Source organism: Gopherus evgoodei, chromosome 8 (genome assembly GCF_007399415.2).
Source record: "Gopherus evgoodei ecotype Sinaloan lineage chromosome 8, rGopEvg1_v1.p, whole genome shotgun sequence".
NCBI lineage: Eukaryota > Metazoa > Chordata > Testudines > Testudinidae > Gopherus > Gopherus evgoodei.
In genome coordinates this window covers 16,503,476-16,531,474 of record NC_044329.1, presented here as the reverse complement: position 1 = coordinate 16,531,474, position 27,999 = coordinate 16,503,476, and the positions used below count along the sequence as shown (strand labels likewise).

Here is a 27,999-nt window from a genome sequence, read left to right as displayed (position 1 = left end):
AATCACCACTTGGGTGACATTAAGATGGTTTCAAAAACAGCCATAAGCATATTTCATCATAAAGGCCAATGGCTATAGGAAATCTCACTTACCACTGACTACACTGGCAAGGATCAGCAGGATCACTCAATATGTTATACTCCACCATGTGTCTTAATAAGGCGCCTCTAAAGAACAGATTTGCATGCTGGTTCTATTACTCTACTGCGTTTGTGGGCATGTCTTACTATAATACTTCAAAAAGAGCTGTGCTTGATAAATAAGTAACACTTTGGAGATATTTAATGGCAGGGGCTAAAGTAATATAAACACTTTACACATGTTGATGAATTACGCCTCAAAAGAACCCTGATAGGAAGGTATTTGCCATTTCACCAGCAGGGAAGCTGAGGAACAAATCATTTGCCTTTGGTACACAAGTCCCACAGCAAGAGTGTGGCAGGTACTGTATTTGAGTCTAATGCAGCTGCTGCAGATGCAAAGTGCTATCTGCAAATATCTCCAAGCTCTGAGCACAGAGCAACATTGCACCTTCTGTAGAAAAGGGTCACTCTGAAGGCCTCCATAGTAGTGTGCCACTTACACCAATCACTGCTCTCTGAAACCTGATCCACTTGCCATTTAATCTGTAAGTGAATCACTAATGCTGACCACATTCATTTCTAAATATAAGGGAAACCTGAAGTTGTAAGCAAAATCTGGCTCCTTAGCTCATGAGGTTTTGATCTGAACAGTCAACATTTGAGCAGGATGTTGCTTTTACTTTAAATGTATTAAGTCCTAAAAAAGGCAGGGGGAAGGAGATGGAGAATGAGGAGGGAGAGAAAAAGCAGAGCTCAGTTCGGCAGTCCCTTTACAGAAAGCTTGTGTCTGCCTGGAGGCTGGTACTCAGCAAAGATACTCCCCTTGGATTCTGTTGTTAATAGGAGGAGTTCAGGACATGCCCTTTTCCAGCCAGACAACAACAATATTGAAGATCTCTCACGGGGATTAAAATAAATGACCTTGTAACACCTACTTGGGTAACACCCCTAATCATCTAGCTCACCAGCGAGCTTAGGGCTCATTACTATGCTTCAGACATCAGCAGCTAATGAAGACATGGCAGGCAAGACACAAATACTGACTATATCACCACATTGTGTGGCATGAGGCCAAAGACAGAGTGTCTTCAGCTACTAAGGAGATGATGTCAAGTATCAGAGGGGTAGCCGTGTTAGTCTGGATCTGTAAAAGCAGCAAAGAATCCTGTGGCACCTTATAGACTAACAGACGTTTTGGAGCATGAGCTCTCGTGGGTGAATACTTCCTCAGATGCTTTTGGATGGTGGCCAAAACCTTTGATTCCTCTCAGCACTAAAGAACCCACAACGGACCAAATCCAGCCATCTGTTACAGCCAGGGAACCTTATACTGGAACAGATATATTTGAGAGAGCAGAACCGAGGCCATGATTTAGCCCACTCTGTGCAGACAATAATTCCAAATGCTTTGATAGTTCTTAATACTATACATTCTGGTTAAAAACCAAAACAAAACAAAAAACCAGAGGTCCTCACATATCTGATCAGATTGTGCGGTAGGTGTACTCAAAGTAGCAGTTTATGTTTGCCAGTGGCCAGTACCTGATGCTTTTTTAAGCCAGGCTGGCAAACGTATGACCCATGAGATAGATCCAGCCCAGATGATGTAGTTACATGGCCCATAGGACATATTCAGATTCTCCATAATCTATGATAAACTTTCTCTAAAACAATAGCCCTTAAGGCTGCAGAGATAGGTTTCCAAATATGAACAGAGTGTGACAGATGCAGTGGTGTCTGCCTTAGTCCACAGAGAGCCTGGAACAATGACTTGCAGGTGTGATTGCCTCGGTCCCCTGTTAGCCTCACTGGACTATCAACTTTAAAGCACAATTACGAAATTTCAGTGTTAACATTAAACGAATTAATCACTGATCACTTTAGTGGCTAGCCTGGAGATAGAGGTGGGAATGAAGTACACAGAGTTGGAAACTGGAATTGCTGCAAGGAGAAAATGCAGAGGGGAAAAAACAGAGGAGGATCAAAGATTGAGAAGGGGGAGAGAAACCAAGAGAGGATATAAGGTGAACAGAGCAGCAGTCCAAAGGGTAGAACGCACAGTAGTCCCACAGACAGCAGATTTTCCAATGAGTGATGGATGTGACAGTAAGTCACTGAACAAATAACTAAATATTCAGTTACAGACATCTACTAGTTAGAGACATCTACTAATGCATATTGGGCCTACCAGGCACTAAACACCATGAGATGGGGTTGGAATGCTACCACATTAACTGGCTGTTTACAACTTTTCTTAAGTGTTCTTTTCATGCATGTCTAGAGTCCTTGGCGCTCTGGGTGGCTATTTTTCCCTATGGAGTCATTAGAGCTAAAGCAATACATGAAAATGTAAATCTGATTGAAACAGGGCTGAAAACCACACGCTTCAGCTTACAGCAGGTTACTTCTTCAGAAACCCATGTGGAAACATCCTCCTGTCATGGCTTCATTTCAGATTCCAGATGAAAAAAAAGCACTGAACTGCTCTCTTGTGTGAGCAGCTGTATGTGTTCTAAGTTCTGCTGCACTTTTGCATAGATATATCAACCTTAAACTTTTTGGCTCCTGTTGTACATAGCTACTGCCACATGAACAGGACCAGCAACAGAGGTATGTGGCACAGGTGATGGCCTGAGACAGCAGACTTTCAGTGGGTAGTGAAGTGAGGAATGTCCCTACCTTGATTCCAAAGAGTCACTCCCACACGCTGGCAGGGACAGCAGCAGTAAATGCGGGTCAGCCATGACTGCTGACTGATAGGATGTGAATGGGATTGAGGGACTTGCAACCCCTGAGGTTTGTGGCGGAGCACAGAGTGGAGAGACAATGCCCCCCACCTCGCTACATTAAGTGAGATTTTGGGGCCCAGCTGGGTCTGCTGCACTGACCTCTGAAGTACTGTATCTCACTATTCAGTTGTGCTTGTCTTCAGTGTTCAAAACACTCAGGATTTGTAGCTCTCCATTCTTCACAGTGAGAGCAATGGAATTGTGAAAGCAAAAGGCAGACTGCAATGCAGAGGAGCTTAGAACAAAGTAGAAACTGGGCAGGAGATGGTGTCACATCATCAGGCTGTTCAGCATACACATAGAGAGGAACAGTAGCCTTGAACTTCACACAGGCAAAACCTTTCTGAGGTGAGAGAGACGTCTGAAGACCTGACTAGGACTCTGTCTCAAGTGGACATTCTCAAACACTGGGTTGAGCCTCGCTGGTCAGACAGACACAGAGCCCTAAAAACGTCAGCCCCTTTTGCCTTTCCCTTTAGCACATTCATCTACAGATACAGAAGCTCTTCCAGAGGGGTCTATTGAAAAACCAGATGAAATCATGGAACAGTCACTGCCCCCCACAATTCCAGAGCAGCTAAGCCCAACACACACACTTGCTATCCCCATCCAGTTAATCTACACTATTCCCTTCACACTCTGACCAACTGTTAGAATGGCTGTGTTGAAATCTGACTGACAACAGGGTTCTTTTATGACCTCCTATGGGGAAAGTTAATAGCAAGAAAAGGGTGGGTGGGCAGGCAGGGATAAAATAATGCTGCTAGCAGTAAACATAGCTGGACAGGAAAATTAGGTCTAAAGGGAGAGCAACTAGAACCATAAGCAACATGAAATCGACACAAAACTTGAGAGGGAGCATGTGGCAGGTATAGGAATAAAAACAACATACCGTTCAGCTATTTTTCTGAAGGTTATAGTCTGCATTTGGGAAGACTGCTAAGATTTGCAAAGCATACCAGTGAGGCACAAGCAACAGACCAGGTGAAATAAAAGCCCCTTTAAAGTGAATGCCCTACACAATTCCTAGTGTTCCGATCCCTGCACTCTCCTGATCTCTCACAGAACATGCTAATGAGAATTCATTTCCCAAAGTGGAATTCCCACCCCAGGTTCTGGACAAAAGCCTCAGTCACCAGGGCTGGTAATAAGCTGCTTCCCTCTAATGCAGATTTGAGGCACTTACCCATTAAGATACTCAATAGCTTTTGAACTCTGGAGTTTACTCCAACAATTCGGTAGAGCCCTTGCTCATTGATCCCTGGAAAAATAAAGAGGTTACTTAATTAGGGGAATGTTACAAGAACTATTAACATTTCTTTCATTTCCTTGGCTTTGCTAATAGCTGCAGTAATTAAAGCTTTCACCAGCTGCATGCAACACTCTCAGCCTGGCTGTTACAGAAACGGTTGAGATTTGGTTTTGACATCTAGGTTTTTATGTATTTATTACAAAGTGTTGTCTCCTGATCAGCTCAGGAATCAGAGGATGGTGGTGCCTGTTCGCCACGCTAGTGGACAACAGGAAAGCATAGAAGCACCAGAAACAAATATCATTTGATCGGCAACATGTTTGTGGCTGGGTTGAGGAGTCTGATGCTAAGAAATGCTGGTCAGGGACTGTGTCTTTGTATATGCCAGTAGAGTGTGTAGCACAATGTGATTCTGATCCAGAGTGAGGCTTATGGTAGTACAGAAACAAATAATAAAGGACCTGACTAACTGGAGCTAAAAATCCCTCCAGATTTACTGAAGGGAATGAGAGTTGAGGACATTTTGATCTCTGCAGGTCTAAATAAATGTGTTGGCTTTGTTTGTGCCGCCCCCTTTTTGAACCAGGGTTTTAATCACAGCCAGCATGTTATCTGAACAGAGTTTGTACCATGGACAGCAGGAAAATCTCAATTATGCAAACTATTTATCTTCATTTAGGGTGTTGCAAAACTTCATCAGTCTGCAGCTCTTTAGTAACCACCGCATACTCTATGTCTTTAGGATTGGAGCCTCCGCAGCACTGCAGTTTGGCAAATACTCAGTTCCCAACAACACCCAATGTTCTGAATTCTCTCACAGGTAGGATGGAGAGCAATGGGCTGGGACTTGGGAGACCTGGGTTCAAATATGGATCAGTCACAGATTTCCTGTGCGACCGTGAGCAAGTCACTTTCTCTTACCTGTGCCTACCCCACCTGAAAATGGGGGTGACATTTCTCTACCTTACAGGGGTATTAAGAATAAAATTCATATTTGTTTATGAACGTTAAATTATACCCAAAATTAGATTTCAAATTAAATTCCGCTCCTAATTTTTAAAATCTAGCCCAACATTTCTTTGTTTAGCCTTCTGTTCTTGATATTTGCTTAACACCTGTGTTCTCCAGTTATTCAAGCTAAAGGACATGGCCAGCTAGGGCATCTGTGCCAGCCTATAATGAGGTATATCAAACATGAGTCTCTGAGGGTTAATAAATCATTTCTGTGCACAGAAAGAGAAGGTAAGCACTGACCGTGCTAAAAACTGATGCAAGACCTTCCCTAGAAACAAAACCATCTGGTGAACTACTATACCTCTTGTTTCGACAGCATTTATGCATTTCCTGATAATGCTAAATCCAATATTATCCAACTGGGCAGCTGAAAGGAAAGAAAAAAATTGATTAAACACCTAGCAGTGAGGATGATTTCACCATAAGCACTCCATTCATCCAGCAGAATCATCTCTGAGACCAAAACAGATACTGTATTGCTTTTTAAAAAATAATTTGGGGGGATAAATTTGGTGTCCACAAAAGAGAGAGACTAACGCACTAGCTTTCTTCAGGAACAATGCAGGGAAGTACATGACACTGATCATACATCTCATTTCAAATCCCCATGGCTGTTCCAATCCTGGACCTACCCACAGCTTTGCCAGTGCACTTCAATCTTGACCTGCAGCATACCCTCTAATTCTAGTTCCAGGTCCCTGCAGAGATGCAGGTTTGTGAGTGTTCACTGCATTCACTCAGGACCAGGATGCCTTCTCCTGTATGGCACTTCTGGCTGGGAGGTCTGTCAGTCTCTCGTTTGCCACAAGCCACATCATTTCAGATGACCAGTTTCTAAACATTCCACAAGTCCCCTACTTCATCTCCTACATCAGTGATTTCCTTCCTAACCTCCAACCAGCTGAAACATGATCGCTGTTGCTGGAGGGGTGACTTTACCTTGAGGGTTTCCTCCTGTGTCAGACTTCTGTCTGCCTAGATATGTCGGGGGACTGAATTTCACGTTGTCAAGGTATGATTCCCCACTCTGAACATTAGCGTCCAAAAGATGGGGTACCTGTATGAACCCCTCTAAGCTTAGTTACTAGCTTAGAAATGATAAAGCTGCCACCACCCAAAAATATAGTGTTTTGGGGCACTTTCTGGCCCCCAAACCCTTCCCTGGGGACCCCAAGACCCAAAACCCCTTGGGTCTCACAACAAAAGGGAAATAAACCATTCCCCCTCCTTTCTTCCTCCCAGATTCTCCCCTCCCTGGGTAACACTGGGAGATCCCTGTGATTCAACTCCTTGAATCTTAAAACAGAGAGGAAATTCACCTTCCCCCCCTTCTCTCTCCCCCTCTCAGACTCTCCCTGAGAGAGACAGACAGTGATCCTAACACAGAGAGAAATCAGGCTTTTCCTCCCCCCTTCTCTCCTTTCTCCCACCAATTCCCTGGTGAGTGCAGACCCCCTCCCCTTGGGTCTTACACAAGAAATGAAAAAAAAATCCATCAGGTTCTTAAAAAGAAAAGCTTTTAATAAAAGAAAGGAAAAAAGTAAAAATTGTCTCTGTAAAATCAAGATGGAAAATGTTACAGGGTCTTTCAGCTTAGACACTAGAGAGAATCCTCCCTCCAGCACAAATACAAGTTGCAGCAAACAGAGATACAATCCCTCCAGCAAAATACACATTTGCAAATAAAGAAAACAATCAAAAGACTGAACTGCCTTTCTAACTGGTACTTACTAAATTGAACAGAAGAGGCTGTTTAAAAAAATTGGAGAGTCTGTATACATGCCTGGTCCCTCTCAGAACCCAGGGAGAACAAAGAAAAACCCAAAAAGCACAAACAAAGGCTTCCCTCCACCGAGTTTGAAAGTATCTTGTCTCCTGATTGGTCCTCTGGTCAGGTGTTCCAGGTTTACTGAGCTAGTTAACCCTTTACAGGTAAAAGAGACATTAACCCTTAACCATCTGTTTATGACACATTTGCTGCTTGTTTTTGTTTCTTGTTTTTTTTAATTGTATGATAGGTTGGTGCATTTTGATGGATGCCCCACAAAATGCGCTAAATAAGCAACTGGAGAAGGAAGAAAAGTGACCAAGGGGAGACTGGAAGAAAACAACTGGAAGAGGTTGGAGTAGAAAAATAGGAGTGGGGATGAAGGGAGAATGGAAGGAGGATGTAAAACGGGAGGCAAAGGTACATAGCAGTGAGTGTTACCCAGTGAAGAGAGACTGGAGGGATGGAGTCCTTTAGCAATGGAAGAAGGGAACAGGGGGTATGTGTATGAATTGCTGAAGGGTTTGAAACTCTTTAAAGCAATGTTTTCCAAACTCATGGCCCACTGTGCCGTTGGTAGTAATCCAAAAAGTCGCATGGTGCTGAAAGATTACATTTAGAATAAAAGTAGATGTTGCTCAAAGAGGACAAAACACTTATCACCTTAAAGACACTACATAATACTTCCCCTAATATGGTAAGCACGCATTGTGAGTTGACCTAGGGAGACGAAAGGTTCAAGCAATCACAGAGGCAGAGATGTTTCCACAAGACAATCTACTGAGATATGGCCCACGCTATAAAAAAAAAGTTTGAGAACCTGTGACATAAATCAGCAGGAGAGATCTTGCAGTGTGACTGGTTGGTTCTCCTTCACTGTCTAGGAGAGGACACAGCCAACTGTAGTCATGACTGACCCAGGCAGGACTCCAACCTTAGACAAAAACTAACCCATTCCCCTGAGGAGCCACCTTGCATCCTAAGGGCATTATACTATTCAGAGAAATGCTTTTGAGTCGCAGACTGTAAAATGCCCAAGTAAAAAGTTTTTTCCCCTTGTGGACCGCACACAATACAACATATTTTCTTCCTTACTTTGCAGATTTGCACAGTGGAAGCAGAGCCCTTTCTTCTATTAGCGTTAATGAAATATTTATTCTGTGCAAATTAGGATGTCCTGAAGGGATCCAACCCTTGAGCCTGAGAATAAGATCTAAAAATTTCATAGTAATGGAATATAACACTCAATTAACTCCTCCTGTTGCAGTATTTCAAATTTAATTTAAACAAGTTACTAATACTTGTACCCAAATACCTGAGGGGATCCTGAGGGAATATTTATCCCTTAGTAAGCTCTCAATCAGTACGTGGGGCACACTGCCTGCAGTCAACTATTTGTCAAGGAAAATTACTTCTTTTATTTGCAAAGATTTGAGAAATATGCAGAAAGCACACTCAAAGTGCATTCAAGAGCATGAAGAACTTTAAGTACCAACTAAAAGTTCCATTACATAGGAAGCATGATCTAGTGTTTACAGCAATGAGAAGTCAAGAGAAATGGGATTTATTCCCAACTCTACACAGATTTTGGGCAAGTCATTTAATCGCCCTGTGCCTCAGTTTTCCCATCTGTGAAATGGGCAATAGAATACTTCCCAATAGTGCCTCACAGAAGTGTTGTGAAACTGAATTCATTAATATTTTAAAGCAATTTATGGTCTTTGGATGCAGGAAGCTAGAGCAGAGAAAAGTATTATTTATAAAACAGCTGATTTTATTTCCTCCTACACAAAAAACATCAAAGACACAAAACAGTACTATTTCTAGGGTCCAATAGAAAAGTTTCAGAGTCCAGGAATCATGGCAGCTTCACAACATGAGCAGTGCAATATTTTGCCTTTACCCCATCCCCGACATTTTGTAATTCAAAAAGCACATCAAACACACAGCTGATTCACAACCATGGGACAGTTTGTTGGTTGTCCGTAGATTGCAAGGTGCAAGCCCCTCATTAGTCAATTTTACCCATCACCCCAAGTCATCTGCTCATTTGTTTTTAAAGTTCTGTGCTGATACCATTACTTACATGATGAATGGCAAGAGAAACAAAGACAATACAACTTCTCTACATTTATTTTTCTGGGAAAACCTGCTGAAATGCTGAGCCAACACACACACACAAGTTAAAGAATGCTCACGTTACAGGACATGCATAATGGCTATGAAGTTTTATAGGTCTTGCTAACTGCTTCATGCGTCCTTTAACAGCCCAACTATTCCCCAGAAACAGACAACAGACTTTCTGGAGTACTGTGTTTTAGTTTAGGTATTCAATAGACCAAATCAAAACAGATCAAAGCTATTAAGTCCACTTCAGACCTCTTCTGCCACACTACTCCACAAACCTTGGGTACTCAATATAGAATAAACTGGATATAGCAGGCCCACTACTACTTTGACAGTCTTTATTAAAAAAAAAAAAAAATTGCTGATGTTAAACAGTTCCAACAAAACCAGGGTACCCGACTAGAGATTTGGTGTGCCTTGGATTTCAGTTGCTGAACACTGCAAAAGGGGCCTGATTTTCAGAAGGGCCTCCCAAAATTAGTGGTCAAAATTTAGCTCGGAATGTTTTTTGCCGTCAGTATGGCCTACCCTGGATTCTCTTTGTCCCCTCCAGGTGCTACCTTTCCCTGCTCTCCTGCAGCTTTAGTTAAGTTCCTTCCATGTGCAGGTTACAATCGGGCATTCTCTCTCGCCCCTGCCCCACCCCACAATTTGTTTCCACTGCTGGAGAGTCATCGTAAGTCCACTACACCACTCAGCACTGACTGAGTTACCGCTAAAGGGATCATAGCAAGACCTTTCAACAGTGTTTGCCAAGACAGAGTGAGGAAGCAGGAGCAATCCTTCCAGATGAAAATGACAGAGCATAAGCCTCCCCAAGCCGTTGAGTCAGCTCTTTAGACTCCTTGTTGAGCTCTGGATCAGGAAAGGTCAAGGATTTATTTGCAATCTTCGTAGCCTTATGCTCTCCAGAAATATCTAATTAAATAAATATCCAGGCAGCCTTATTTATCCTTTAACTTGACTTTTAATGAGCACCATAAAAAGCTTGATTTCCACTCTCCCTCACAGAAGCTTCTTTTTATCTCTCTTGTTTACTCACTGACTTAGCTCAGAGATGACAGATCATAGCTGCATCTGGAACAATGCCGTGATCCTTAACACCCACACCATTCTCCCTAGGCAGCTCTGCGATCTGCAGCACGAGGCTTTAGCTAGATTTCCCCCAGGTCAGCAGTCAATTCTTCCATTTAGATTCTGCTTGCTAACATCTGATGGCTTGGGAGTGGTGGTAGAATGCGTGCATGTGACTTAGGGCTTGTCTAAACTACCAGCCGGATCGACGGGCAGCGATCGATCCAGTGGGGGTTGGTCCTCCCGTCGACACACCACAGTGAAGACACCGCAGTAAGTAGATCTAAGTATGTCAACTTCAGCTACATTATTCATGTAGCTGAAGTTGCATAACTTAGATAGATCCCCCCATGTAGTGTAGACCAGTCATCAGTCAGTTGCATTTTGAGCTAGCACAGTGAGCTGTAGACAGGAGTTGGGGGCTAATGGCAGCAGAGAATGTGATCCCTCCCATCTACCTTGGATATACATGGTGGTCAGCATGCCTCAATTTTCTAAAATAAAGGATGCTCCTCATCCCCATCCTATACTCTCTCGCTCATATTGTTGTTTATTTCCATTAGAAGTGTAGAATTGCAAAGATGAAGGTAACTGTCATTTACCAACAGCAACCGAGCTTCTGCTCTAATTATTCGTTCATTTTGAACCTCTTATCTTGCAACTGGGCAGTGGCAGGTTGAGAGGTACAGTACATGGAACCAAATTTCAGGGGATGCAGCTTGACTCAGTTTTTCCCTATGCCCCACTTCAGTGGATGGATGTGAGTCGAGCACACACACACACACTATTGCAGAAGTATTTCAATGTAAAACTGATCAGAGTATCAATCCAAGATAGTATTCATGCTATAATCTGGTATAGAGATACTTTAATCAACATTTGACAAGCATCACCATTATTCCAGCTTTTTTGCTAACTAAATACAAGCAACTTATCCTGTCTTATGCAACATCTTGAACTACCCTACCGCCATGTACATTATTTCTATTTAATCCCTTAATTCCATCATTCAGTGCTGACACAGCAACTCCCTGAGCATAAGGAAAGGGTGAAAATCAGCCTCAGGTTGATTTCGCTGAATCCAGACTTACAAATGTCACACCACACCAGAGACACAAGATCAAACAGACTCCCTTGCAGTCTACCTTATACAGCTTTGTGTTTTACAGCAGAACAAAACAAACGAATGGAGGGAAGAGAAATCAAGCAACGGAGACCAGGAAAAATGAGGTTTCCATTTGTGATTTAAAAGCTGAAGAATTGATGAGATGCCAAGATGACAGGGAAGAGGAGCTGCAGAGCAGAAGGCTCTTGCATTGAACACATTCTCACAGAAGCTGGATGAAGGACAGAGATCAGGTAGTGTGGGATAAGTGAAGGGAGCGAGGTGGCTTGTAGAGAGCATAAAGTCTTTGAAGAGTTTATAAAACGATATTGAACCAGATCCTGAAGTGAAAGGGGAGCAAGTGGAGTTGGAGAAGGAGGATGTATTCATTCATCTTCTTTGATGTATCAAGGCCAAATGGCCTAGAGTATTTGTTTTCAGAGACTAGTGCAGAGCAGAACAGGACAGGTTTTCTGGCTTTTGCTAACCAAGACATTAAAATACACTTAGTGTTAGAAGTTCACTGAAACTCATCCGTCCACCCCATCACCTCTCTCGCAAGTCACTCCCTTTACTCCCTAAGCAGCGCAGGATAAAATTGCTTCATGGATGCTGGCCCTCTGGCCACTTATAAAATCCGATGGCTCCGTAAACTAAGAGAGCAGCCAAGAAGCAGACTTCCAGGATGTACTGGTCTCAGACCACTGAAAGTAGGGCAATAACATAGTCTTGTTGGCTCTGTGAGTCAGGACTTAGACACAGACTCCACAGGAGCAATCAATCACTGAATCAATGTTAACGAATTTGTAGGGAGGTTCCATACCTAGGATCACATGGCAAATAACCTTGCCAATGGCCCAGTCTCTGGTCCTCCCTGTCTATGGAATCAATTTGAGCAGAGCTGGTCAAAGGTACAGTTCAAGTCACACACACTTTTTAAAGGGCACTAGACCACAGTTGTATGTTTGAACACATGAGCAGCTGCTTTAGTGTTACCATATGGAAAAAAAATTGGTTACCTACCTTTTGTAACTGTTGTTCTTCGAGATGTGTTACTCACGTCCATTCCATTCTAGGTGCGCACATACTCATGCACACAGTTGTCGGAGACTTTTGCCTTAGCGGTATCTGTAGAGTCAACTGTGGCACCTCCTTGAGTGCTGTGCTCATGTGTCGGTATATTAGGTGCCGCTGCCCCTGCACTCTCTCAGTTCCTTCCTGCTGGCAACTCCGACAGAGGGGTGGGAGGGTGGGTAATGGAATGGACATGAGCAACACATCTTAAAGAACAGCAGTTACGAAAGGTAGGTAACCAATTTTTCTTACTCGATTGCTTGCTCATGTCAATTCCATTCTAGGTGACTCACAAGCAGTATCCTCAGAGGTGGGCTCAGAGTTCAGAGTTTGGCGGCTTGTGAAACAAAGAAGGCTGTAAAGAACCACCAATTCTCTTGCAATCTGCAGGACAAGGCGTTTCGACCGTCACAGGCAGTAAGAAGGAACTGAGAAGGTGTAGGGTCAGCGGCGCCTAATATACCTATGCACGAGCGTGGCACTCAAGGGGGCGCCACAGTCAACCCTACTGATATCGCTAAGGCAAAAGTTTCCGACAACTGTGCACGTGGGTACGCACACACCTAGAATGGAATCAACATGAGCAAGCACGTGAAGAAGAATAGCACAGATCAACTTAATAATATTTTACTTTTACGTATACACTTTTCACCTGACAATCTTGGTGTACTTTACAAACACTAAATGCAGTCTGAAGTAGGCAAGGAGCATTCTCCTCATTTTGCAGATGTGGCATGGCAAAGGAGAAGATACTGAAAGACAGGCACCTTTGCCCAGGCCTTCTCAACTGATTAAATCCTAGATTTCAGTTGACTAGTGAAGCTGCAAGCAACAGAGAAACAAGGTGTTTGATCTCCTCTCGAATGCCTCAGCTTAGACTTTGAAAAGCATCCAGATACTTTGATGAGAAGGGTCACTTAGCCTACGTCCACACTACAGCTTTAAATCGATATTAGTAAAATCGATTTTATAAAACAGGTTTTATAAAATCGATTTTACGCGTCCACACTAGGGCACATTACTTCGATGGTGTGCGTCCATGGTCCCAGGGTACCATCGATTTCCGGAGCGGTGCACTCTGGGTAGCTCAGTAAAAGAATAGGACCAATAACTTCGATATCCGTCCACACTAACCCTAAATCGATTTAGTAATATCGATTTTAGGGTTACTCCTTTCGTTTAGCTGGAGTACAGAAATCGATTTTAAGACCCCTTAAAATCAATTTTAAGTGCCTTGTAGTGTGGACGGTTACAGCGTTAAATCGATTTAACGCTGTTTAAATCGATTTAACACTGTAGTGTGGACCTGGCCTACGGGTACGTCTACACTGCAATTGAAAACCCGGGGGTGGTCTACATCAGCTGACTCTGGCTCTTGGGGCTCAGGCTAAGATGCTGTTTAACTGTGGTATAGACATTCAGGCTGGGGCTGGAGCCTGAGCTCTGGGACCCTCTCCCCTTGCAGGGTCCCAGAGCCCAGGCTCCAGCTGGTTCCACAAAGTCTACACTGCAATTAAACAGCCCATTAGCCTAAGTCCGCTAACACAGGCCAGCCACGGGTGTTTAACTGTGGTGTAGACATACCCTACATGCACTTACTACTGCTGTAACTAGTGACTTTCCCAAAGCTACACAAAGTCCATGGCCAAGAACAGAAGCCAAGAAGAAACAAAGAATCAGCTAAGCCACCTTCTTCACCTTGAGAGTAAAAGTACACTGTCCCTACAATGCCACCAGTCCTTACCAGAGCCAGAATGGAGTTCTGGCTAGGCCTTAGCCATACTGCCAACCAAATACAGAGTACCATATTTACTCATACTCTTACTGCACTAATGCACTCTGGGAGACATCTCAAGTACAAACAGCACTACCAGACCAAGTTTTAATCTCTCTTCCTTTCAGCAGGGTCAGACACAGAGCCTCAAGCTGTAACCTACATAGTCCCCGAAGGAATCCGCAAAACCTTGCTTTGTCACTGTGTACCTAAGGAACCAGCTGTTAACATGCCTCCTCTCAACTAATAATATTGCAGCTCCAACTCAGTGAATTTAGAGATTGGCTCAGACAATGCAAGCTGCACTAATTGTACCACTCAGAAGCAAGGCTAAGACAAAGTTAGCAGCACTGCATATCCCACCTAGGTATCGAATTACCTGTCATTGCACCATTTTGTATCACTCATCACCTCTATAAAAAACCAAAACTGACAGGGATGTAAATCTTGCCTTGGAGAGATGGGGGGGGGGAAATTGTGAGGAGAGGAGCAGGGGAGTGGGGCTGAAATCATTTTCTATTTGTCAGCACCAGTGGGTGGCAAGGACAGAAAGGGAAGCCATGCTACCCCAGGCTGCTCAGTCAGCTGAATGTCAGACCTATCAGATGAAGGAGCTTGATGTCCAGAAGCAAGTCTGAAATTCCCCATTAGTGTGTATAACCCTTCTCAGATTCAGCAGAGGAAAACATTCTATTTATAAGCTTCACACCAGCCGGGATCCCACATCAACAAAGGCCTATGATCTCATGGGGCTTTCATCTTAGCTACCGGCTGACTAAAAATGGCAACAGGACTCTCATCCTCCTGCCCTCTACGCTGCAGACCTCCCTTAGCTCGCGCCCTTAATAAAGTTGCCAGTGATCTGTTCAAAGACTTAGACACCAGTGGAAGCTAAGGAAACAGACTGGGTAAATAAACTTGCCTGCGATAAGTGGCCCAAATGCATGTAAAGGGTTCAGACTGCCCTTCAAGAGGCCCCCCCAGATTTATTGGGGCATTGTGTATGGAGAGCCTAACCTAGGCATTGCAGAGCCAGTGTAGGCTTTGCAAACTTAGTGTGCCTTAAACAAAAGGAATGATGGAGAATTAGAAAATGCAAGTGACCACAGAAAGCTTCCCAAGGACATGTGACCTGAACTCTAAGGTGCAGTGTGTTTTAAAATTGCGATCATTTTGCAACCTGACAATTTACGGGAGGTCACAGGTCCAGGTTAAGGTTCTGACTGATTTTTGTTCTCTTCTCCCTGACAACTGATCTGTGCCTTATTTTGCCCCGCCGTAAAATGGAAATATGAGCACTTTGAGCTCCTCTGAGGCAAGGTGTCATATAAAGACAAAGTATTACTCCTTTGCACAGCCCTCTGTGAACATAAAGCACTATGTCAGCGCTGGCTGTTCGTCATTTTGCTTTGCACGGAAGCATAATAAACACACCAAAAGTGATAGAAACCACATGAAGCCAATAACCAGGGTTTAATCCATGTCAGGAAGAGGGAGGTGGGGGAGTGGAGGAGCAAGAGCTGTGAGCAGCTGCAAGAAAGCAAGCATTTACAAACATTCTCTCACTTAGGTCTGGTCTACACTGTGGGGGGAGGGAAACAGAGTTGACATACTTAGATCGACTTACTATGGTGTCTTCACCGCGGTGAGTTGACTGCTGCCGCCCCCCTTTTGACACCACCTGCGCCTCTCGTGGCAGTGGAATACAGGAGTCGACAGGACAGCACTCAGGAATCGATTTATCACGTCTAGACTAGATGTGATAAATCGACCCCCGCTGGATCGATCACTGCCTGCCAATCTGGCGGGTAGTGCAGACATACCCTTAGTGTCTATGTAGTATCACAGTGAAAGGTGCTTCCAGGCAAGTGTGAAGACAGGTTCCTGTTGCAGAGAGCTTACAATTGAAATATTTACTTGTTTAAAAATAAAGGGTTGGCTTCAGTGTGCCCAGTAACTTTAGGTGCATTTAAGAGCTTTGAGTAGCTGAAATTTGGAGGATATCTATGCTAGCCCAAACCTATTGAAAATGGTCCAATTAAGTGTTTTGAGACATCGGACGTGAGAGGTGGGACAAGGTGGAACAGCTCCTCCTAGGAGCAATGGGAGTACTCTTCTGAGTCCAGGACACACTGATTGTCTGGGCTAAGGAACATAACAAGTCTTTAAGATCCATCTTTTAGGCTCTTTTTCAGAGATCTGATTAGACAGGGTCTTCCCAGTGTATCTGTTGGCACTGGCTTGCTCCATAAAACTTTTACACTACACAGACTCAGTCTTTTGGTAAAAAGGCGGCTGGTCTATTAGGCCGTCCCATTGGTGGAGTTGGAGAAAAGGAAGGATTGGTGGGCTTTTTTATTATTATTTATAAATATCAATAATATTAAACAAAATCATACTTGCTTTTTATAATAATCACTCTCATATATCTAACTCTTAATTCCTCAGAGTATTTTACAAACTGATGCAGATCATCATCATCATCTCAATTTAATGGATGGGGAAATCTGAGCATCATGCTCCAGTGCAGATGAGACAAGAATTACAATTTCACCTCCCAGTCCCTTTTGTCTCATTCAAGCTGTTCCATGATTACAGTCAAATATAAGCAACAGACATGGCCACATCAGCAATGATTGCATGCTGCGATGGCGTGCAGGGCAATTCCTATTTGCAGCACCTCTTTCTCACTATGCATCAGTTTTCCCAAGCAACAAGATCTTGCTCTTAAAAAAAAAATTATGTATATATACTTACTGCCTTCACTTTGATTGTCTTTGTTCGAGTTGTAGACCTGGAAAACAGAAGGGAAGTCTTTAACCTTTTAGTTACATAAAGATTCCATGTATAGTTACTAGAACAATTATGCTGCATCATTTACAATACAGAAATGCCTGGAAGCCCCAGCAAAGATCATAGCTCCTTGGTGCTGGATGCTGTACGAAGGTAAGGTCGGAGACAGTCCCTGCCCACAAGAGTTTACAACCCAAATAGATAAGACCACAAATAGGAGAAAGCTAGAATTATCATCTCCAGTTTACAGGGGGAAACCAAGGCATAGTGAAATTAGGCAACCTATCCAAGATCACACAAGGTCTCTGTCAGAGCCACACATATAGGTCTCGATCCCAGTCCAGTATTTTAACCACAAGACCTTCCCTTCCTCAACAATTCCGTCTTTCATGACATGGCACCATTAAGTCCTGGTCACTTTCACATCACCAAAGATGCATCCTGATGGGCACAAAAGGGGCGTTTTCAAATCCTGTTACCTTAATGCAGCTAAAATCCCTGTCAAGAGGCAGTCTAACATGTTTGAAGTTCTGTTGGTTGCCTCTGTTGTCTGTTAGGAGGAAGCCTACACCCCAGTCAGCTAACATACCATGATAGAGGGGCAACTGGGCCAAATTTAGTGAGTGGTGTTGTGATCTGGCACAGGGGGCACTGGCGCCCACTCAGGACCAAACCTGAGCAGCACTGCGGCTCTGCATGCCAGGTTGCAACAAGTGAAGTGCCAGGACAGGTGCCACCATGACAGGGTGAGTGCAGGGTAGGCTAACTCTCTAACCTCTCCTCTGCTCTACTACCACCCCGAGACCACCTCTCTGCACCAGGCTGGGATGAGGGCTGTGGTGCTGGGACACAGAGTGCTGCTATGGATGGCTACTGCCCCCTCCGCAGGGCAAGAAGCAAAAGGTGGTGGAGAAGGACGCTGGCCTGTGATTCTGGACTGCGGATGGGTTGCAAAAAAGAAAAAAAGCGAGCAATTGATGGGTTGCCTTACTAAAAAGTTTGGGAGCCACTGCAATAGTACACCACTTCTCATCATTCACACAAGGCAGATGGTCAACCCTGAGTGTGGCAGAGACCACCAGAACCAAAAAATGTGTGTTCAGTCCTAGAGTTAATGCTGCAAGCTGTGGGTAGTGCTTTCTTCTGGGTGGGAACTAAGCCGTGAAGCTCCTTCGCAAGGGAGACAAGAAGCATTAGAAATTGGTTCAATCACATCCCTGAGCAGGCTGTCATTCCAGTTCTTAACAGCTAAGGAAGGAAAGTTTTCAGGGACCTTCCACCCCACTTGACAGAATACTGACAGCAACATGATAGCCTGCACTAGGCTGTGTATCTGAGGGAGGTGGGGAGAATGCAGAGGGAACCCAATCTCATGATGAAAAATTTCCTTTAAAAAACTACCCTGGCCTCCCCTGCTGCCGACAGATATATCATCTAAGCGGGTAGGTGTCACACGCAGTACAGCTGTCTTTGGGCCAGGAAGCTGCCTACTTGCTATCAGTGCTCTGATGTGGTTCCTCCACTGCAGTCAGGCTCCTGGAACCAGAGCTCTGAAGAAATCACAAGGCCTGTAAACTAAACTTTAGTCGCTCCTTCAAAGTAACAGTAGAATTTGAAACGAGGAATGTGTGTTATTAACCAAAGCAAGAATACAATCTTATTGTTTGGTAGCTCCTCTCCCTTTCTTTTCGCTCAGTTTCCTACCATTTCTTGACAAGTATGTCTTAACTTGGACTGCAAATCCCTTGAAAGTAGTGACAGCGGGTCAAATCATCACCCCACTGAAGTCAATGGCAAAACAGGCACTGACTTCAAGTGGGACTAGGACTGCAACCTTTGTCTTTTGTCTGTAAATCACCATGTGCAATTATTTCAACTTTACAAGCAATAAAGGTTCACACCTTTAAAGAACAAAAGAAAGGAGGCTGGAGTCAAAGTCAACTGACAAGAAAACTAACCTGCACGAAGTATTGCTCTCCCATGTGGTTTCTAGCTCTTGGGAGGCTCCCCTTTAGAATAAACACACCTTCAACACAGCAAATGCCTGATCAATGAGCAAGAGGCTCCTAGGGGCACATGCAATCAGCTGTTCAGGAGATGGGTCATTAATCTAGGTTTGATTCAAATAAATGAGCCAAGGAGAATGAGCTTCATAACATAATTAACAAAGCGAGGAAGGCAGCCCAGCCTGCCAAGGGCCGTACAAGTGGGTGAGCATGTAGGTATGCAAAACAGTAAAACTGATAACTATGGAGGATACAAGTCTTTCAGAGGAAACCAATTTCTATTAAATCATTGCCTTGTCTTCTCTCCCCTCTCCCGCTAGAAGGTCAAAGGAAAAAGGCACCCTTTCATTCTTATAGAGAGGCACATGCTCTTGCTTCCTTGTTGACTTGGGCACCAGCTGACATCTGTGATGAGTTTTAGGTCTGGTCTACACTGGGGGCAGGGGGAGAGTCGATGTAAGATACACAACTTCAGCTACTGTATTCCCTTTAGTCAATGTATCTTATTCCGAGTTACCTCCTGTCCTCACGGCACGGGATCGACGGCCGCGGCTCCCCCCTCGACTCCGCTACTGCCACTCGCACTGGTGGAGTTCCGGAGTCGAAGGGGAGCGCGTTCGGGGATCGATTGCTACCTGCCGATATGGCGGGTAGTCTGGACGTACCCTTAGTAGAGAGAGAATCAGGACAAGGCAAACTGATCTACACAAACTTTAAGTACTGAACCAATGGCTGCAATTAAATACAGATAACCATCTGAAAAAAAATCATTTGTCTTCATGTCATACTGTGCTTTTGCAATATTTTTATTTAGACATAGTTAAGCCACTTAAATTGATGAGTCTTTAGGGAACGTCAAAAGAATATCAAGTTATCATTCCTAGAATTCTTCTGCTGGTAACCCTTGCCACCATTATAAGGGCCTTACTGAGAAATCACAGTTGCACTTCTACTGATATATAAATTAATGGACCACCATAAAATTGAGGGACCAGACTGCGGACACTGTCACTTTTGTGCTAGGATCCAAGCAATTCTGCCTATACATTTCCATACAAATATACTTCTCAATCTCTCCCTCTGCGGCACCACAAACTAACTACAGTACATGATACTTGAAAACTAGAAATTCCTTTGGTGAGAGAAAAACTGTTCTAAACATGTACGCTAGGGGGGTCACTTGACAGAAAAAACAGCTGCAGTAAGCAGATGTATTGCCCCCAAGGGAGAACGTGCACAGCAAACAAAGTAAAATATGTGAAGACAAGCAGGAAAGTGAATGGAAAAACTAAGACTAATTGTGAAGTGTCTGACTTTCCCCAAAGCACCCCTCCCTCCATCCCCAAAGAATCCACTCTCTCAAGCATCTGTAGGGGGAAGACAAAGCAGAGCTGGAGGTTAACCCCTTATTCACTGGGGGGGTCAAGCAGCGGTCTACACCTTGCCTTTGAATCCCATTCAGAGTAGAAATATACTCAATGTTAGTGCACAACATCCACCCAGATATGTCATGTGACACTGTTCTTTAGGCGCCTTTTTTAAGCTAGAGATAAATTCCCTTTCATCAAACTGACTGCCTCATCAACAGTTCTAGTTTTCACACATATCCGTGGCTGTCCAAACACACATCTCACTGGATCCCACATAATTCAAGCTACAGAGGAGAGATTTGTTTGCCTGCATATCATTTTTTTTTTTTCAAGTTTGGTCTTACAAGACAAGAGTGATTGGGACTGAAACTAGTTCTGCAAAGAAAGGGAAAAGAAGGGAAGCAGATTTCAGAGACACACTGGGTATGTCTACACTCCAGCTGGGAGTGTGCCTCCCAGACTCAAGCGAGCTCGGCTTGAGCTCTTGTGCTCTGGGTAGCTAAGTGAACAGTGCAGCACTGGCAGGGGCTCAGGCTAACTCGGACCCAAGGTGTAGGGTGAGTTCGAGCTTGGGTGGCTAAGCCTCAGCCTCTGCTGGTGCCACAACATCCTCACTGCTATATTTAGCACACCGGCTCGAGCTGAACTAGCATGAGTCTATCTCGGCTGCAAGGTTCACATACCCATATAGTACATTGACGGTACTAACAGCAAAGTGTCTGCAGAGAGTAAAAAAGAGCATTTGTATTTCAGTTTGTCACGCAGCTATAAAATGACATGCGACCAATCCTTCATCTTGCTCATTGCGAAAAGAAATTCCTCTCTGTGTGTTAATCCTTTAGCCCAATTCTCTAACAATCCTGCTTTCTGCTGATTGCCATTTTGAAATAATTCTGCAAAAAGCCATTGTGCTTAAAGGGCAACTCCTTGTGGTTTGATTAGATTCCTCCAGCATTTTGGAATCAGAAGTTTTGGGCCACTTCACTGTTGCAAAACCCCAGGTTTCTCTTCCTAAAAATCCCTGAACCTCACCATAGCAAAAGAGTCCTTTTCCCCAGGGAAAGGGTTTGGAATAGACATGATTCCATTTCGGTTCACATTCAATATGAAAAATCCAGCACCATCCGAAGTATTAAGTGAAATGTTTAGCCTTCTCCCAAGCACAACAGGCACATCTGCTGGAAGGACCCAATATTTTTGAAGAGAGGTGCTTACAGGACAAGAGCCAGTTTTCTAAGTTTGGAGAGAGTTCTGTTAATGAATTATTTAAAAGGTCCAAACCTCGGGTTCTATAGTGCTTTAAGGACTAGCATCTGTCCTTCTGTCAGAAACGTCAGTGTAGTGCATCCAAAACTTTGCTGGCATGAACAAGAAAAGGTCCCCTCTGGGGTCTTGGCATAGCATCCATTGCTCTTGCCCAGATCAGGTTTTAAAGACATGATTATATGAATGTCTTTGAACAAGCTGTGGACAGTTGCACACAGGCCCAGGGCATTAAATCTACCTGTGTAAGTGAAAGTTGGTTACTGGATGGATCTACCATACTTGCGTGAAGACTCCAGTTGACTTAGGTGGTAGTACAAACCAGATATGTTTTGGGTTTGTGTTAATGCAAGATACCATATCTTTTTTTTTTTTTAAAGCCAGATGTCAACTTGGCCTTTAATGTTCGAGTACCAAAATGTTATGTTCAATACAGCACAGATGGTAATGTAGATTGTTTTGCCTCCAGTGCTCCTAAGCTAGCCAAGTGCAAACCAGGGGCAGAAGCGCAAAAGATATATGTGGCAGCTCTCCAGAAGACCAAACCTACATTGCAGCCAGGGCAAAACTAAGAGATGTTTGGATAAGTGGTGAAAGTTAGACTTGCGTAGATTTTGTTAGGCCTATGACCACTTGGTAGTAATGTAAGGGAGTCTAAGCAAGTGTAACAAATACCTTCCATTTCACCAGCACGGATATTAAATTAAATGTCCTATTTTAAACGTACACCTTCTAGTACCCTCTTAACAACTGCTTTTCTTGCTATACTAATTTCTCCTGAGCCTATTAGCACGTGATTAATACCATTTTAAACACCCTCCAGTTTCATCCTTCCGTTCGGCCTAAAGCTGCCAATTAGGAGACTGGTTATCTGACAGTTTAAAGTTTAAAAGGTTGCAACAGTCTGTGATGCTTGTGAGCAACAACTGCCATAGACTGGACTTGCAGCTATTTGAAGTCTTAGCTCAGCAAGGCACTTCCGCATGTATTAAAGTGTTTGACTAAATCAGTGCACCTGGAGATTGAATGGTCAGATCTCTTGGCGGTCAACTATTGTGCCTGTTTGTGTTTGCAGGATTTAATTATTGTTAGCCCCAAGCATCCAAAATTCATGAGTCAGGACTGAAACGCATAAGAATCACGAGACTGGCTTAAAAATCATGACACTTTTTAAAAATAATAATTTCGGGGTTCTTTTTATTTGCTGTCCAGTGTCTGAGCCTTTGGCAGAAGTGGGGTTGCTCTGTAATAATTTAGGTATACCATACTGTGATGAGGTTATTGGATGTTCATGGTATGAAGAGTGTGATAAAATTCCTCCTCTACTTTGGTGGGTCCTGCGCTTATTGGCGGATTTTGCTAGCCTTGGAGATCTTCCTGTGTTCAATCAGGAGTTGGGAGGTTTTGCAGGAAAACTGGGCCCGCCCTCTACCCCGGGTTCCAGCCCAGAGCCCTGTGGACTGCAGTTGTCTAGAGTGCCTTCTGGAACAGCTACACGACACCAACAATTCCCTGGGCTACTTCCCCATGGTCTCCTCCCAACGCCTTCTTTGTCCTCACTACAGGACCTTCCTCCTGATGTCTGTTAAAGCTTTTACTCCTCAGTCCTCCAGTAGCACGTCCTCTGCTCCCAACTGCTTATGCACACACTTCCTCCCCTCTGGCTCCCTGGCTTCCTCTGGCCTGACTGGAGTGAGCCTTTTTATAGCATCAGAGGGGGCTTAGAATCAGATGCTTAACAGCCTCACCTGACTCTTAGCAGCTTAACTGGAGTCAGATGTTCCCATTAGCCTGGAGCAGCCCCTGCTCTGGTCACTCAGGGAACAGAAAACTGCTTATCCAGTGGCCAGTATATCTCCCTCCTAATTAATAAATTCATATGAATAATTAATAATAAAATTAATAAATGGAGAAATACCTATCTCATAGAACTGGAAGGAACCCTGAAAGGTCATTGAGTCCAGCACCCTGCCTTCACTAGCAGGACCAAGAACTGATTTTGCCCCAGATCCCTAAGTGGCCCCTTCAAGATTGAACTCACAAGCCTGGGTTTAACAGGTCAATGCTCAAACCCCCTGAGTTATCCCTCCTCGCTTCTACTACTCTGCTGTTCCCAAGTGGCCTGGGTCTATCACAAGAGGTTTGTTCAGCTTAACAGCAGGCTGCTGGAAAAGCAAAAGAAAGCAGAGCAATGGCTCACCTATATACCCACACACGAGGAACGATATAAAACCATTCACTCTGTGGTCTACCTCTGACTTCCTGCTGTGCTCATCAGCGGCGATTGCCAAGGGGGTCCATGCTCATGAATTGAGAGAATGGAGAACTTTGATCAGAAGAAGTCTCTCTCTCTATATAGGGAAGGGGCAGGTGCTGAAGAGAGTTATGGAAAAAAAGCCTCATAGACAGTGCATCGGTTGGGGCAACAAGGGAAGTGAGGCTGGCTTGGGGTCTCTACGAAAAGATGGAGTGGTTCTAGGTAAGATAGGAACGCATGCAGACCTTTTATGGTTTTAAAAATTCTTTTTCCTCTTATGTTATGCTTTATTCCTACTGTTAAGATTCAACAATACTTTGATTTAAGAAGTAGACATGTCTAGTCACACTATTGGTCACAGATTCCCAAAGGGAAGAACTACAGGTACCAAACCCCAGAAAAAGCATAGTCAATACACAAAGTGTATCTATCCAGTGTTCAGGGTCTGGTCTATTGGAGGAAGAATCACATGATTCCACCCCACAAAAAGTGAAAGGCATGAGGCCAGAAACCTGTCGGGGTGCATTCAGAGGGGACAGTGGTTCAGCTAGGCCAGTAACGGTGACAAATCTTTTAGATCAGAGGTGGGCAAACTACGGCCTATGGACCCCTTGAGCTCCCGGCTGGGGAGGCTAGCCCCTGGCCCTTCCCCTGCTGTCCCCCCTCTCCCGCAGCGACGCTGCTGTGCGGGCAGCGCTCTGGGTGGCAGAGTTGCATGCTCCTGTTGAGCAGTGCGGCATTGTGTCTGGCTCTGGCCAGGCGGCATGGCTGTCAGACATGCTGCTCTGAGCAGCATGGTAAGGGGGCTGGAGCTGGAGGGTTGGAGGATCCTAGGGGGAAGTCAGGGGACAGGGAGAGGTTGGATGGGGCAGAGGTTCTGGCGGACAGTCAGGGGACTGGGGGGTTGGATAAGCCTGGGAGTCCGGGGGGGGCCTGTCAGAGGGCAAGGGTGTGGACAGGGGACGGGGAACAGGGGGTTTGGATAGGTGTGGGGTCCCGGAGGGCCTGTCAAGTGGCAGGGATGTGTATAGAGGTCAGAGCAGTCAGGGGACAGGGAATTGAGGGGGTTAGATGGGGGTTGGGTTCTGGGGCGGTTAGGGGCAGGGAATCCGGGGAGGGGGTGGTCAGGGGACAAGTAACGGGGGGGGTTGGATGGGTCAGGAGTTCTGAGGGGGGCAGTCAGGGAGCTGGAAGTGGGAGAGGCCAGATGAGGGAGGGGCCAGGCTGTTTGGGGAGGGACCGCCTTCCCTACCCAGCCCTCCATACAGTTTTGCAACCCCAATGTGGCCCTTGGACCAAAAAGTTTGCCTATCCTTGTTTTAGATTATACTTGAGTCACATTTTGAAGCTTTTCTTGGCAAAAAAAGAGAGACAGAAACTTGCTTTTCTTTTTTAATCACAGAATTCACAAAGTAGGGCTTTAAGGGAAAACACTGCGAAACATAAGATTTGCGATAAAGTCCTTCAAGTTGGTAACACTCGGGTCTGTCCAACATCAAGGGCCAATTTCAAATATCATTCCCAAATTCAAAAAGATTTAGACCTGGCTAGCTATGTATTAGATGTACTGGTGTTGAAATGGATATTGAAATTGACCCAACTGCTGTCCTAGTGAATTTTTTGAGATTCTCTCTCTTCTGTATACTAGCTGGAAATAAATAGATTGGCATGTTAACAGGACAGAATAACTATACGTATAACTATTCAAGCATATTGCAAAATACTTTTGAGTTACCTTCTCTATTGTTAAAATACCCTAACTAATTTTCTGATAGTTCTTCAAGGTAATCACATCACGAAAAATAAAATAAAAGCAAATCAAAACACAGATAGGAATAAGAAACTACTAGCCATCTTTGTTTATACTCCTCACTTTCCGCTACTGTCCACTTCCACAAGCTACAAAGTTTGGCAAAGAAAATATGTGCTTTTGGGCTAAGAATCTGTGCTCCATATCTCATCTTGTGGAACAGGTTTATTTGGTGAAGCTATAACTCTTGAACCAGAGGTTAATGAATAACCTACAGGCAAATCACTAACATACAGCACTGCAGTCACAATGCCATAATATCCTCCCTAATTATTCCCATCTGACTGTATTTCTAGATCCAAGAGAGTCTTCACTAGGAATGTCAAAACTGGTACTAAATAAAAGAGTGGAAAACCACTGTACATTGTTAATAGGGAAATTCAAAATCCAGCTAATTGTAGTACTGTAGCTATATTTCTTACCTTGATTTCTGGAAACAAACCTCTTTATCAAGATTATATATTTAGGCCAAAATTTTCAAACTTTGGTGCCTTAAACCTAGGGCCCCAAATCCATATTTTAGTATCAGAGTCCCAAGCTGTCAGAAGTGCTGAGCAAACCATCCTCACATTCAATTTAATGGACTCTGCAGTGGCTAAGCTCCTCTGAAAATGTGGTAAAAGACGGTTACTCACCTTTGTAACTGTTGTTCTTCGAGATGTGTTGCTCATATCCATTCCAGTTAGGTGTACGCGCCGCGCGTGCACATTCGTCGGAAAACTTTTACCCTAGCAACTCAGTGGGCCGGCAGGTCGCCCCCTAGAGTGGCGCCACCATGGCGCTCCATATATACTCCTGCCGGCCCACCCGCTCCTCAGTTCCTTCTTGCCGGCTACTCCGACAGTGGGGAAGGAGGGCGGGTGCGGAATGGATATGAGCAACACATCTCGAAGAACAACAGTTACAAAGGTGAGTAACCGTCTTTTCTTCTTCGAGTGATTGCTCATATCCATTCCAGTTAGGTGAATCCCAAGCCTTACAAAGGCGGTGGGGTCGGAGTGAAATGTGGCAGAATAAAACTGCCGAGCCAGAGGCTACAGCCTCTCTTGACTGCTGAACCAGGGCATACTGCGAAGCAAAGGTAAGGACCGAGGACCAATGGAGCTTCGCGACAGGTCTCGTGGGTAGAAACACGAGCCAGCAAGGCGGCAGATGAAGCCTGAGCCCTGGTAGAATGCACGGTGATGTGGCTTGGGGAAATATGAGCCAAATCAGAACAAGTGGGGATGTCCGCCATCACCCAAGATGAGATCCTCTGAGAGGAAAACAAGCAAGCCCTCCCTTTGGCCCGCTACCGGGGCAGAGCTGGGGCACCTTAGGAAATGATTCTGTCAGCACAACATAATGCGAGCACTCCACAGATGTCCAAGGAGTGCAACGGTTATGCCCATTGCGTTGAGCTGTGGGTAACATGAAAGGCCAAAACACCTTAGGGAGGAAAGCCGGGTGCGGTCACAACTGCACCTTGTCTTTGTGGAACCTTCGTAAGAGCTCTGATCTCAGAGACCCGTCTGGCCAAGACTAGGTTGAGGCCCCAGGGCGGGGCTGGGCGGCGCACCCGAGGGTGCAAGCGCTCCAAGCCCTTGAGGGACCTCGAACCCATAGAGCGTGGGACACTGAACGTCCATCTTAGCCTGCTGGAAGGTAGGGACGGCTGCTGAGAGTATCCTCAGCGATGATACCGCCAGATCCTGCCGCTGAAGGCCAGAGGCAGGCCAAATAGAGGGGATCGAGACCTCGGCAGGAGCAAGATCGAGCGTACTGCAGCTGTAAAGGAAACGCTTCCACCTGGCTCGGTACGTTGACCAGGTGGAAGGCTGCCTGTCACCCCAACTCAGGTACGCAGGAGCCACCGTGAGGCGAAGAGGCTGCAGGTCCGAGTGACGAAGCCTGTCATTGCCCTGAGTGATGAGGTCTGGGCTGACAGGCCGAGCAACGTGGTATGTCAGTGCTGCCTGGACCACTCTGGAGTGATCATGATGACGCACGCTCCGCCCCTGCGGAATTTGAGCAGGACGTAACGAACCAGTGGGAACAGCGGGAAGGCATAATGCAGTTGGCCGTTCCACGGTATCAGGAATGCGTCCAAGATCGATTCCGAGGAGAGACCTTGGAAGGAGCAGAACACCTGGCATTTCCTGCACTCGCGGTGAGCGAACAGGTCTGTGTGAGGAACCATTTCCACTTCCGGAAAGCGGGACGCCTCACATGGGGCAGAGTGATGACTCGTAAGACAGGAAAGACCTGCTGAGTCAAAGAGATAAGACGTTCCGAACGCATGGGAGAAAGGACGTCGCCAGCTCCATCGAGCGGGCCATGCAAAAGACCCGGAAATGGATGGCCTCCTGACAAAAAAGGGGGGAGGACTATGTCCCCCCTGAATGCTTATGAAGCACCTGGCCATTGTGTTGGCTGTAAACACCGAGATACAACGGCCTCG

The 27,999-nt window shown here is 44.9% G+C and overlaps 1 protein-coding gene across 3 annotated transcripts in view; it reads right to left on the bottom strand.

The window, feature by feature from the left end:
* The window catches only part of ARHGAP26 (Rho GTPase activating protein 26), a 324,497-nt gene that overhangs the window by 137,303 nt on the left and 159,195 nt on the right, over positions 1-27,999 (bottom strand). For all 3 annotated transcript variants that reach the window (XM_030573096.1, XM_030573098.1, XM_030573099.1), the window contains exons 12-14: positions 16,818-16,854; positions 5,440-5,505; positions 4,059-4,133 (exon numbers count right to left, since the gene is read on the bottom strand). In XM_030573096.1, the coding sequence (XP_030428956.1) occupies positions 4,059-4,133; positions 5,440-5,505; positions 16,818-16,854 (178 nt within the window). The remainder of the gene's footprint in view (positions 1-4,058; positions 4,134-5,439; positions 5,506-16,817; positions 16,855-27,999) is intronic.